This window comes from Gavialis gangeticus, unplaced genomic scaffold (assembly GCF_001723915.1).
Source record: "Gavialis gangeticus isolate Ggan-Ray unplaced genomic scaffold, GavGan_comp1, whole genome shotgun sequence".
Lineage (NCBI taxonomy): Eukaryota > Metazoa > Chordata > Crocodylia > Gavialidae > Gavialis > Gavialis gangeticus.
In genome coordinates this window covers 263176015-263190353 of record NW_017729032.1, presented here as the reverse complement: position 1 = coordinate 263190353, position 14339 = coordinate 263176015, and the positions used below count along the sequence as shown (strand labels likewise).

Below are 14339 nucleotides of genomic sequence, written 5' to 3'. Positions count from 1 at the left end.
CCCCCCCCCCGGGGGTTGCGACCCACAGTTTTGAGAACCCCTGACTTCATGCTTAGAGCAGAGGTTCCCAAACTTTTTCTTATTGTGTACCCACTTACTGGCTGCCCACGTAGCCCTACCAGCATACCTTTTATATTTAACCCCTTAACTACCAGTCATTATAATACTGAAAATTAAATCTGCCATTACACAGTTTCTCCCATGTACCCCCAGAGATGTCTTGCCTACTCCCAGGGGTATGCATACCACAGTTGGGGAACCCCAGGCTTAAAGTATGTATCTCAAATGTGAAAGATCCAGATTCAGTGTCTTCCTCAGTCTGAGGGGATTCAAATCCACATCTCCAATTGCCTAGGAAAGAGCCGTGAGGCTCTTTCCTTTGGAAGCATAGGTAGACAGACTGGAGAAGACGCGAGGCACTGAACCACTAGGGCCGCAGTAATGTAAAATAAGGCATAAAATAAATAGTTCTTTTAACAGAAACCCAGATCTGTCTCCCCTTGCTCAGATGAAAGCCGCAAGGCCTGTCCTAGATGGTCAGACCTGTTACTTCTGGCCCAACACATTTTGAGTCCCCATCTATGTAGCGGCAATCTCAGTAAGAAAGGTGGAGCATGCTCCCTGCTCCCTGCCCTAGAATAGCCAGTAATCTAGTACAGGCAATCCCTGCTTAGCGCTCTTAATTGGTTCCTGAAAAACCGAGCATTAAGTGAAATGGGTTATCAAATACTTTCAGTTTTGCTTAATGCCCAAGATGATGACTGCAATTGTTTTTAATGACCCAAGATTGTGACTGCAAGCATTATAATGAAACTGAGTGCTAAGTGAAATTGGGTATCAATTTAAAATGAGTGTTATAGCAAAAGAGCACTAAGTGAAACAGTGTTAAGTGGGGGTTGCCTGTAGTCAGGGCACCCTTCTTGGAGGTGGGAGATATAAGTTTGGACCCCCTCAGACTGAAGAGCACACTGAGCCCAGCTCCTTCTGAGCAAGTGATTCAACCTCTGGTCTATTCCGTTAAACAGAAAAAAGCGGTACAGCCTCCTCTCTTTCTGGTCATGTTCTTGAAGGAAAGCAATGGCTGTTTTTTTTTGTTTTTTTTTTTTATATTGGGTGTCCTGCCAAGTTATATTAGGCACTTTCTGAGCACACTTATTAGATCTGGCCCCTCATGGGGCCTTGGTGGGGAAATGCCTAGTTCCTAGATTCCAGTAAAGTGTAAACATGAATTAGGTGCCATGCAGCTCAGTCCTGACAAGATGGAGGAACTTTTGGACTGTACAGAGTCAGAGTTTAGGCATTTGGGTAGGTTGATTGTGAAAAGTTAGGCTTGTGTAGAGTTCTGAGGATTCCACTGTTGCCAGGAGATGAAGGGAAGTGATTCTTCCCCTCGATTCAGCACTGGGGAGACCACATCTGGAGTATTGGGTTCAGCTTTGGGGCACCCGCTACAGAAAGCACATGGACAAATTGGAGAGGGTCTGGTGGAAAGCAACAAAAATGATGAGAGGGCTGAGGGACATGACTTACAAGGAAAGGCTGGGCTTATTTAGTCTAGAGAAGAGGAGACAGAGAGGGAATTTAATAGCAGCCTTCAACTACCTGAAGCGGGGTTTGAAAGAGGTTGGAGCTAAACTGTTCTCGGTGGTAACAGATGACAGAACAAGGAGCAATGGTCTTAAGTTGCATCAAGGGAAGTTTAGGTTAGATAGTAGGAAATGCATTCTTACTAGGAAGGTAGTAAAACACTGGAACAGGTTACTCAGAGCGGTGGTGGAATCTCCATCTTTCAATTGTTTTTAAGACCTGGCTAGACAAAGCCTTGGCTGGGATGATCTAGTTGGGGATGGTCCTGCTTTGATCAGAGGGTTGGACTAGATGTGACCTCCTGAGCTCCCTTCAACCCTAATTTTCTACGATTCTGTGACACTCTAAGTACAATTTTAGTGTCTAAATCCAAGTCTGTCTTTGATGTCAGAGTCCTTTTATGGGTCTAGTCCTGCAGTCATGCAGACAATGCATGTTAGCACAAGGACTCAAATGTCAGCCTCCTAAGCTGAACCACTGATCCTCATGTATTTGATATGAAATATTTATGAGATGCCGTCTTAGAGATTTAAATGATAGAATTTGATTATTTTTCACAGGAATGCAAATCTGTTTCTTTTGCTTTACAATGCATGTGCTTATACTTTATTTCACTTTTTTTCCTCCTCCTTCAAGGTCTGATAGTTAACTGGTCAGGACAAGGGCTACAAAAGCTGGGTCCAATATTACCTTGTGATGCTGATACTCACACTCTGATTCTGGATAAAAACCAAATAATTAAATTGGAGCACTTGGAGAAATGCAGAAACCTGATGCAGGTCAGTGTTACTTGACTGTTGCAGGTCATGAGTTAATCACACTACGTTTATTAAAATGCTTCCAATTTAGGGCTGCAATATGCAGTTAATAATCTTCAAAGTTCCTTTTCTTGATGTGAATGATTGCCAATTTTTTATATATCTGAACAGGAGAGGTTTTACAGTGGAAAGATGTTTTGCAGTGGAAAAAGTGCTCTTTTATGCATGCTTCAGTTGACAATCGTATAAGTTGTTTCTCTAGTTATCTATGTGATCTGAGAATTTTTTTTAAAGATGTTAGAACTAAACTTCACGTGTCTGGATATTGTGAAGTGCTGGGAGCATTCAGTTCCTAGTGAAATCACAGGTAGCTTTTATTCTACCCCTTCCTTCCCTTTGAATGCTTGACTTCACAGCCAAGCAATGTTTTTCTGACAAAAGCTTTTCTGTATGTAATTACTGAAGAATAGCATTTGTCATCTTCACATTTCAAAAGCATTCATCAAGAAGCCTGCATATTTTTTTTTCTCAATTCCCTGATAGGGACACTGAGATACAAACAGGTTAAGTGACTCCAGAAGTCTCATTCTGCAGCGGAGCTAGGTATAGACCTTGAATCTCATTGCTTTTAGTTACACCCCTTGCAATTTACTCAGGACTCCTTTCAGTATAACCTGTTTTTTTGCCTGTGATTCATCTGTCTTGTTTAAATAACATTTTGTTGTTGCAGCTGTAAAATCTGGAAATAAATTATCACAAATCGGAGTAGTACCCACAAATTCATGGCAATGCATCTGAGGAATATGTAGTGTAAAATGAAAGTCCAGCCAGTTTGCTGTGTACATTAACTTCCAGACTACAAGATATCCTCTTTTTACTTATTTACTAATATGATATCTAGCATATGGTATAAAATACAGTACATAGTATAAAATTATTATTAATATATATTTGAGTTAAAGGGGGAAAATAAATGTAAATGTGTTAAAACAAGTAGCAAAAATGTTTAATGTAAAATTAGAAAGTTCTAAATTCCCTTGGTGATGTCCTGAGTTATTTAGGCTTGATCTTGCAAGTATATTTAACTTTGGCATTAGAAATAATTTCATTGAAATAGATGGGCTTATGCTTGTTAGTTAAGCACACATGTAAACTTTTGCAGGATGAGGGGGTTGGTCCCTACAGGATCTCTCTAACACAGTGGTGCTCAGTGTTTTAGAACAGTGGTTCTCAATCTTTTTGTACCAGGACTCATTTGTAAACATCTGGCCAATCTTCACCCAGTAAGTAGTGTAAGTAGAAGACAGCCCGCTGGCCCTAGCAGCGACCCTCACTTCCGACCCTGACTCCTGGGGATGTGTGTGGTATGGGGAGGGGGGAACAGGGCTCAAGCAGCTTCTTCCAGGCTGCAACCCTTAACAGCCTGCAAGGGAAAACCCACAGTTTCCCATGTTTTTCTCTTTTAAAGGAGAATCCCTTTTTAAAGTTTGTTTGTGACTTCCATATATTGTTGTGACCCACTTTTGGGTTGCGACCCATGGGTTGAGAAACGCTGTTTTAGAGGAGTAGGCTGGTTAGTTGCCACCTGGCTGTGGTGTGGGCTGCCACTCCCTTCAGTAGAGGGGAAGGGGGAGGGAGGGTGGGCAGGCAGGTGCCTTGCTGCTGGTATTCTGGGTTGGGTTCTTGGCAGCTACTGCTAGATGCCTGAGGATGGGTTTGAAGATACCAGGTACCTGGCTAGACCTCGCCATCTTCCTCTGGGTTCTCTTGCTGCCTGCAGCCTCTGGCTTCATTGTTATCACAAGTGGAGCCTGGACGTGCGATGCAGAGCCTATGGTACCCCAAGCTCCTGCCTTCTGCTGCTAACAGCAGGGCTGTTAATAACTCTCTCTCCCAGTCCAGACCTACTCTGGGCAGTAGTGGTGGCAGTTCCTGGGACATGGGGAATGGAGTGCTGGTAGGTCAGGAAGCTCAGCCCCACGTACTGAGAGCCAGAGCTGATACAGGAACCTGGGTAACCTAGTGGCTACAGCCCCAAGGGAGAAGGAGCTGGCTGGGCTCACTAGACCCTAGGTTAATCCTTTTCTGAGTCCTGATGCTGTACTGGGGCCATACCAGGAGTTGTCTTGTGCTCTCCAGCCCCAGCATCCTTGGGCAGGGCACCTTACATAGCTGTGGGTCACTGGCACTTGGCAGCCCAAAGCAGCAAGCCTTGGTCCCTGTGCTGGGCAGGGCAGGGCAAGGCATCCATGCCTGGGACTGGGTGGCTTGGCAGGGTTCTGGCAGTCCATAGTGCTCTTTTATTCATGCTGCACAGACACCCTCTAGATTGGCCCTTCTCCCTGCTGACTCCTGCTCTGGGGCAGTACTGATTTCCTTCATCCCACAGGGTGGATTCAGTTGCTTTGGGGGTCAGATATGATTCACAGGCTGAAGGGTAAGCACCACTGCTCTAACAAGTCCAAGCCATTCAGTAGTTATTATAAGTACTGTCAAGAGACATGAAGAACCGTATTTTGGCATCACCTAAATGGCTTCCATAAGAAAAGCTAAACTAAGTGTTTTTGTTTTTTCTCAGTATTGGCATAAGGGAACATCCCTTTGTGTAAACAGCCATTCCCAATGCCCCTATATTATATTTAGGATGGAGCTAATACTCAGTTTTTACTGTTCCTGGTTTAACTGTAATTTCTGTAGTTTCTTCTCAAATAACATTAGAAAGAAAGAACAATTACTTTTTTCCAAGCTGAATTACAGGGCCTTTTGTAACTATAACTAAAACGTTATTTATTTTACTGCTTGATGGTGCTATATTTAAGAGCCCATAAATACATTTCCACTCTGACCTCTCTCTTTAGTTCTAGACTGGTATGGTAGACATTTGCCTGGGTCTTAACACTAGCAGGCAAGTTATTGAAGTGGGGAGGGGGTGGTTAACTTGAAGGAGAGTGAGAGCCACTTCCCCCTGGGCACACTCACTGGCCACTGGGTGAGACGTGCCACAAGAGACCATCCAAGTGATTGTGCAGGATGCCCATGAGTTAAACTCCCCCTTATGGCCCCTTGGCAGAAGATAGGTACCCTGAACACCTTTCTCATCCCCCCATATCTCATTCATACCGAGAGGATCAGCAGTCCCCAAGATACATCTGAAGAAAAGCAGGTGGTGAAATCAAGTAGCTCTTAAAGAAGTAGATGAACCTGCTGCTGTGGGCCAGGAACAAGGTCTGGTATTGAGGTGCCAGTGATCCTCAAATGGAAAATGATCTGTGACACTGGAGTGTACTTTGTCTCGAACTCCCCCAGAGTTTTTATTATGCTGCATTAATTGCATCTGTAGATGCACCCTGCATGTTTTAGATTGCATCAATATACTACAGTTATACCCATGTAGCTACTATGTGCAGGGTCCTGTATTCTCTTTCAACTCTACAAAGCCATGTAAATAACTAACAATTTAAAACTTTACTAGAAAATGTTAAAAATGATAATGTTTAAAACTGTGTTAAAGCTCCCTTTTCACTGGGACCAGGGGGGTGTGTGTGTGTTTTTAATCTTTCATTAAGAAGATGAGCAAGTAAATTTTGTGCTTGTAATGCAACGTAATAAACTCTGGGGCAGTTCGAGCCGAAGTACGGTGCTTCTGGGAGCAGTGTCTACATATGCACCTGTGACATCAGCACCTTGAGCCAGGGCAGAGCAGAGCCATGCTGGCAGGAGAGTTCGGGAGTCAGCTGTGGGCTCTGGGTGATGTCAGCGGGCAGCGGAGGGGCTGGCTGGAGCACAGGAGTGCCAAATGTATGGAGCAATTAGCTAGGCAGCATGCAGAGGTCTGTCCCTCACCCAGTCACCATCTACATGTGGATTTCAGTATAGTTAAGTACTATGCCATAAGATAGTACTGTCCTAAACAGTAATATCTTACAACAGAATTAATTAGTTTACTGCACCCTAATACCAGTGCACATGTAGATAGTGATGCTTTACTGCAAAGCTAATTAGTCTACTCAGCAGTAAAGTGCACGTGTAGATGAGCCCACAGTTATTTTTGCAAGGCAGTTTTAAAATGCTTTTTACCACCTGAAACAATGACTCTAATTTATTCTTCATTTCATTCTCTTGAGTTTCATTATCTAACACTGCAGGTGAATTTGCCTTGTATAACAAAATGAGCTCGTAAAGTTTAGTGCAAAATTTAGTTTGAATGGTCTTGTGGTTTGTCTGGGCTGCGTTACTCTTTAGAAATAACATCATTCTGTATAGTCTATTGGACTGTATATTTAACCTTTTAAAATAAGAGCTAGATCTTATGTTATCATTTGTTAACCTGTTTTGTGTGAACCATTTTGTAGTAAACATTAAACATTTTTGCATGTTTATCTACAGCTGTCAGTGGCCAATAATCGGCTGGTACGAATGATGGGTGTAGCAAAACTGACTCAGCTCCGGGTACTAAACCTGCCTCACAATAGTATTGGTTATGTGGAGGGCTTGAAGGATCTGGTGCACCTGGAATGGCTAAACCTGGCAGGAAATAACCTGAAGGTGAAATATTTATTTTTTTAGCTTTTCAAAATCTGGTATCAGAATACAGTGGGAAACTGGAAAGCCCTTCCAGGGGTTGAATTTTTTTTTCAGTAGTTGAATAAGTGATCTCCAATTAATCTGCATAAATAAGTAAATCGCAAAATGTAATGGGAATTGGGTCATTTTAAAAATCATCATCATTTACTAAACATACTTTTTTCCTAACCAAAGTTCTTCATACTTGAAAATTAGAAGCTTTCCTGGCTGTTTTATTGAGACATAAGCTTCAGAAAGAATTGCATAATAGTAATGTAAATTCTCATTTAATGACAGAGAAGAGAGGTTTTTAATTTCTCATTATGTCTCATGTTGTAGATGATAGATCAGATCAACAGCTGCACATCTCTTCAACATCTTGATCTATCAGACAATAATATATCTCAAATAGGAGATCTCTCCAAGCTTGCATCTCTAAAGGTAAATGCAGTGTTACCTTTCTACTGTCCGTCATCTCTTTAAAAAAGCATCATATCAGTTAACACTATTATCCAGGCCCATGCAATTTTAACTAGTCATGCATACCTACTTGTCAGAAGTTATGAAGAATTATTATCCCCATTTTAAAGATGAAAAAAACGAGGCTATGATTCTCTTGTAATCATTTGGTGATTTGGCCAAGGCTGCCAAAAGTAGTACTGAAGTTTCTAACTACAGATATTAAAAACAAATGACCCCCACCCTTTATAAAACTGAATTTTTTTATAGGAAAATTCTGCTTTTAAATAGTACAATTATTCCAAGCAAAAATCTGTTTGTAGAAACTCACTCTTGACTTGTTAATTCACAATTTTGTGCTCTGAAGCTGTTGCTATTAAGAAAAACATTTTGATCAAAATGGTAATGTTTAATGATGATGTTTTTGTTTTATAGACTCTTTTGCTCCATGGAAATATTATAACTTCTCTTCGCACAGCCCCTGTTTGCCTACCTCAAAGTCTGACCATTCTGTCATTGGCAGAAAATGAAATCAGGGACTTAAATGAGGTAACACATGTGGAGAATTTAGCATAAAAAGTTTTTAACGTAAAATAAAAGAAGCTAGTTGTGTAGTTCTTTTGAGAGCAAAATAGTCAGAGTGCAAGTAAAACAGCCATTACTTTCTTCAAATTTGACAGACTGCTGAAGGTTTTTACTATTGGTAATTGGTGTTCGTAATAACCAGGTATCCTGGTTTTCTCTGATAAAAATTCTCTGATTTAAACCGCCCCCACACCCCATATTCTTTGATTAAAAAAAGCCCCAAATCCATGACTAATATGAAATGCCACTATAGATAGATATCAATTGAACACAAAGTTTTATTGATCTATTTACAATTTTAAAGCAATTTGGGAGTCTACCAGTGCCTCATTTTAATGTTTGATTTTTTTCAATTATTTATCATGGAAAGTCAGAGCTCCCTCTGCCCCCTTTTGCTCACAGAACATAGGTCCAGGCCTCGCGCTCCCCAACCACAGCCCCCCCAGCTCTGCTGGTACCCCTTACGCCCCGGCGGTGCTTCTTGCCTCCTACCCACATCCCCCTGTCCCCTCCCAACCCTGCTGAAGGGGGCCCCCAGCTGCCAGGGCCCCCTGCCCCCTGCAGCAGTGCCCAAGCCCCAGCTGCCACCCACAGGAAGCAGCTGCTGCTGCAGCATAGTGGAGTGTGGAGCCCAGCTCCCCCTCCCCCACGACAGGCACAGCTGTAGCAGAGCCCATGGAGGAGTGGGCTGCTTGCTGTGGGCTCAGGCAGGGGATGGGGTGGGGCCTCTGCACCCCAGCAGGCAAGACCCAATAGGGCAGAGTGGGGCCAGGTGGTGAAGTTCCTTGCTGCTGCAAGCTCTGTGCTGCCCTGGCAATGTCCCAGAGCAGCAAGGGGCACAACCCTGTGCCACTGCCCCATTGCTGCTGGGTGGGGAGGGGATGCCTTGCAAGGGTGACGTGGGGCTCATAGCGGTAAGGAGCTTCACCACCTGGTCCTGCTCTTCCCTGCTGCACCAGGTCCCACCCACTGGACTGTGGAGGCCCTGGGGGAGGGCAGCAGGGCAGGGAGCCCTGAGCCCACAGCAGGCAGCCCACCCCTGCCCTCCCCCTGAGAGCGCACACAGTGGCTGGGAGCTGGCTCCACCCAACCCCCAGACAAGCTGCCCACAGCCCTGTCCCGTTACCTACCAGGACCCTGCGGTTTCTCATTCCAGCTCCAGGCCCCGAGTCCTGGCTGGGCAGCAGCCCCAGCCTTACCTAGCTTCCTCCCTCCCTGCCCCTCTACTGGGGCTTCAACCATTGTTCCCCACCCTGCAGACTTAGAGATTTACCTGTGAGAGCTGCTCCCCTGTCTGCCTAGTGGCCACATGCATATACATGCACATGACACCCCCTGCCTGACTGTCCTCTTCCTACTCCCCCCATCCCCTTGTAGGCTGGAACTCTGCCAGCCTGCAGAGAGCTCTTTGCAAAACTGCAAAAGCTGCATGTTTCTCTGTTAAAAGGGGAAACCTGCGTTTTTCTCCGCTCTTCTGTGGGAAACAGAAAACCCAGATCCCTGGTAATAACGGTGTACACTGAACAGCTACGCAGAATAGCTAATCCTTTGCTGTGGAGGTGTGCTCTTAAAGCTGAAAGGAAATAACTGGGATAGAAGTTCTAACTTCCAGCCAGCCTTTTATTTCATTTTTTATTTTAATTTGTTTTTATTTATTTAATTTCCTAGTTCCATTGCTCAAGGATGCCTAATGCATAGTCCCAGGCTCAGACGCTGCCTACAAATTCATAAAACACTATTCACAGGTGTCTTTTGCCTGGATTCAACAGATTAAAAACAATACTGGTCAGCTGTAGGCCTCTGCTGCTGAAAAATCCTACAAGTAATTTCTGTTCTAATGATAGGCTCACTCTGGATCTGAACTGCCTCAAAATTTACATTTATGGTTTTGATTCTGTTTCTTTATCAAGGAGCAGACAAGGAGAAGTTAATTGTTCTTTTATGGTTTCTTTTAACGTTTTTGTGAAAAAATGTGAGGGTTGTCAGCATGGCATTGCTGAGGGAATCCCTTAATGTGGCCAGATGCTCATTCTTCCTTCCTCTTCTTTAAATAAGTACATCTTTGCTGTGGAGTGTGACCATGTTTATAAGGCCATCCTTGCCACTTGTTCTGATTCAGAACGATATAAATATACAAAAATTCCACTCCCCCAAGACACAAAAATGAGGTGATGCTTTCCAAAGGTAATGGCAGCTAACATATTACAGGAGAGTGACTTAGTGATAGTGTTCCTACTGGGATCAGGGTGGTAGTGGTGTGTGTTTGTTTGGGTGGTTTTTTGTTTTTTTCAACATGCATTTTTGCATTTCAAATGCTGTTCTGCCTAAGATGTCCAGGCAATAGAAATATTGCATATGTTGTAAACACCAGGTAGTTCTCTTTAATCAACAAAGATATTCTTTATTTCAGATTTCTTTCTTGGCTTCTCTTCCTCAATTGGAGCAGTTGTCAATTATGAGCAATCCTTGTGTGATGGCTACGCCTTCTATTCCTGGATTTGACTATCGACCCTATATTGTCAGTTGGTGTTTGAACCTTAAAGTTCTAGACGGATATGTGATTTCTCAGAAAGAAAGGTGAAAACATTTTTAAAATTTCTTTTTTATTTGGTCAATAAGTTTTTTGAAATGCGTTTGTGTGCAGTGATTAAATCCAGATGATCAGAAATTAAGTCTCTAATTGCTACCATACTCACTGTTTAAAAAAAATTTAAATGCTCATTGTCACTGCTGTCACACATGATGTTCAAAATGTGATTTCTTCTGAATATGGCATGATGTTCCCTGAGTCCCAGGTTTTCATTGTGCTGCTTCCAATTTTAAAATTTCAGATTTGATTTCTGTGAATACTCCGAAGAGTAATCCTGCTTTGAACATCTCTACTAATAGATGCATTCAAATGTTGATGGGATACAAAAAAAGGGCATGATAATAGGTGAAGTGAATAAAATGTTAAGAGCTAAATGGAGAAGATAAGAGCCAGGGCTACAACTGATTCATCGATCAGAGTAACAGTTGCAGTAAATTATCTTCAAAGCCCTGTTTTTGTATGGGAAACAAAGTATTTCCCCCAACTCTTCTGAAGATCCCAATGTGTTTTGGTTTTTGTGAAAATGCAGGGTTTGGATTTGTATAGTATAGGTACCAATTAGAAGAAAAGTAACCAACGAGTTGCAATGAGAAAATGACTTGCATGCTCTAGTTCTGATTTTTTTTATGCAAAGACATTACCTCCTCTTTTTCTTCCTCCCAGTTTGAAAGCAGAATGGCTTTATAGTCAAGGTAAAGGGCGAGCTTATCGACCTGGCCAGCACGTTCAGTTAGTTCAGTACCTTGCCACTGTTTGTCCTCTTATTTCTTCATATGGTCTCCAGACTGAAGAGGATGCCAAACTGGAAAAAATACTGAGTAAGCAGAGGTGAGAACATTTTATCCTTCTCCATCAATGTCATATGTAACAGAAGCATTTAGGAAGTACTGTTCTATATAACTGAGAGGTTTTAAAGGAGACCACTTAATTTTGACAGACTGGGACCTGGTCCTGTGAGTCTGTTCTTGTGAGTAGTTTCTTTGGATTCTTGCATGTACAGTATTTCTCTTGATCAGTCCCTTCTTTTCAGATGGTTTAATTTTTTTTTCCTTCCCCATAAAGTAACTCAAAGTTTTTAGTTTCTTTCAGATCTCATTTTGAAAGATAGGGATTTTTTTAGAATGATTTAATTTTGTTTCTGCTCAGGCTCCACCAGAGGCAACTGATGTACCAAAGCCAAAATGAAGGACCAGTTACATCCTCTACTCCCAACAAAGGGGTGTCACTTGTGTGTGAACAAAGCAGTCTTGCCCTGGCACCACAGATAGTCCTTGAAAGCGGTAAAGTCCAAATTTATTCTTGTGCTGCTGTCTATGGCAATAAGTGGAATTATCTGCATGCAAATACCATTGTGGGAAACAATTACATGATTATAGCCTTCCTCTTGAACAGAGCCTTCCAATCTTTAATGTGTCTGGATTTTGTTTTTTAACTTAAGCAATACAGTTCTGGCTACACCTTGGTTCCTAACCTCATGCCCCTGACTTTTATTTGTATACTGAAAACAGTAATTACTAAAATAGTGAAAAGATTATTATTATTTAGTATATCACATCTTCTGGTGTTTGCTACTTCGATTGCTCTGTCTTGTTAGGTAGGAGATTCTTCAGGAAGGGGCTGTCTCTTGCTGTGTGTTACCATGACCAGCACACTTTGGGCACCTATAAACGTGCTCTGATGCATTCTGAATGTGTCAAAGTAGATTCAGTTAACGCTTCAGACCAGATTCAGTTCATCCAGTTCCAAGTAGTCTGCTGATTTAATTAAGTCTTCTGAAGTGTTCTAATTAGAACGCTCCAGCCTGCTGCAGTCTCGTGTATACAGTGTCCCCACGTTTCGTAATGGTGGCGAGGGCACTTGAAAGCTTTAGTTAAAGTGCCCCCACTGCCATTTTGAAACATGGGATGCTGAATACACAAGATGCTGAATACTAGTAGCAAACGGTACAGATATTATCCAATAACTCTGCAGGCGTTTTAATTAAAGCGGCTCTAATTAAAACACCCCATCCTGGAGCACATGTAAAAATGCCCCTTAGGTCTCTGTGCTAGTGTTACATCAGCATTAAATTGCAGTTATTGCACCTTACTTGGAACTGCTGGATTCTTAATTAAAATAGAAGACGAAGGCCTCTTCATTTTAAATGGATTATATTACTTAAATGGAGCATAACTTAAATTTGGCTTTTTGTTCCTCTAGAACCTGTTATCCAAATGAATTCTTGGGTTGGGCCAAGCACCAATGATGATCACTCTTATGCAGCAAAGAATGCCTTTCCAGTTGAAAGAAGTTGTCGCAAAGAACTGTACCTGGAAGATGTACAGACTGATGAAGACAAACTGAACAGCAGTCTTCTCTCCTCTGAGTCTACTTTTATGCCTGTTGCTTCAGGATTGTCTCCTGTATCTCCAACTACAGAACAGAGGCTACATGGAATCACTTCAGACATGGAAGATGATGATGCTACAGTGATTGAATTTGTGAAAGGAGTTAATAAGGAGGGTGCAGATAACAAACAGGAAAAGATTTCTTGGGTTACAACAGAGTGTTCCATCACAGCAACAGAATCTGTAGAAGCTCAAGAGAAAAATAAAGAGGCTGAATTATTACCTTTCCTTAATTCAGCAACAGTTGCTGCTGATCTGACTGCTAGTACTAGCTGCTCTCTAGCCTCCTGTGTAGACCAAGTTCTTGGGAGTTACTCTATCCCATCAGTGAATGATGAACAAACTCTTCTTTCAGACCAAACTGTAAAGAAAGATTCTATTGATGAATTGGCTTCTGTGGACCATGATGCAGGTGAATTGCAAAAACTGAACAAAGCAGCCACCAAGCTTCAGGCCTGCTGGAGAGGATTTTATGCAAGGAACTACCATCCCAAAGCCAAGGAAGTGCGTTATGAAATTCGCCTAAGCAGAATGCAAGAGCACATTGTTTGCTTAACTGATGAAGTAACAAAGTAAGTAAGAAGTCCTGCCTTACGTTCTGATTGTCCAATGTGAATTGACATAAGTGCAGAACAAAAATTAAAATGCTTTGATGCATTTCAGAATAAGTATACACTCTCCTTGGCTTGACTTTTTCCTATGCATAAGAGCTTTTGCTGCCTCTTAACAGCTTCCACTTTCTAATCAAATATACATACAACATCTCATCCTCTCTCTCTATCTAGCTCTATCCAAGCAGGCTTTGGGTTAGAAGTTTTACACCTTCCTGCTTCCAAGACATTGCACTCTAGTAGATGAGCAGAAAAGTTTAGTGACACATCTGAGTTAGGCTTTTTCTCCTAGATATCAGAGAGATCCTGTATGGCCCTGAATATGAAGAGTGGTTCTAGTATCTTCAAAGGGATGGCAGCATTGTAAAGGTTTTTCCCAGTATTTAAAATGTGCGTTCTTTTTGGAAAAGTGAGAGTCTGAAAAAGCATGATGTGCTTCCATAGTTCATGAGAGTTCATATCAGGCTTGCTCAGTTCAAAAGACTTCTAAAATTATTTTTCCTATCTGTTCTCCCTTCCTACACTATAACAATCAATATAAGTTATTTTTGTTCTGTTCCTGGCAGCAGGTAGCAAAGGGTCTATGGCAGAGCTGTCAAACATACCGCCCGCAGCCTGGATCCAGCCTGCAGAGCCCTGCCATGTAGCCCCTTGTGCTGCCCCTGGGTCTGATCAGGCTGATACAATATGTGCCTGTGGTACAAGGCTGGTCTGTGAGCCAGATCCTGTCCATGGACCCCTACCTCTTCCTCTCCCCCTTCCGCTAGCATTCCTGATCCAGCGGCCACTCCAGCCACTC

General features: G+C 42.4%; 1 protein-coding gene across 1 annotated transcript in view; it reads left to right on the top strand.

Annotated features, from left to right (window-relative positions):
* CEP97 (centrosomal protein 97) overlaps positions 1-14339 on the top strand; it is a 31131-nt gene that overhangs the window by 6948 nt on the left and 9844 nt on the right. Inside the window, exons 2-9 of the mRNA XM_019523706.1 lie at positions 2224-2366; positions 6732-6890; positions 7248-7349; positions 7803-7916; positions 10363-10529; positions 11206-11370; positions 11689-11822; positions 12742-13501. Coding sequence (XP_019379251.1) covers positions 2224-2366; positions 6732-6890; positions 7248-7349; positions 7803-7916; positions 10363-10529; positions 11206-11370; positions 11689-11822; positions 12742-13501 — 1744 coding nt within the window. The remainder of the gene's footprint in view (positions 1-2223; positions 2367-6731; positions 6891-7247; positions 7350-7802; positions 7917-10362; positions 10530-11205; positions 11371-11688; positions 11823-12741; positions 13502-14339) is intronic.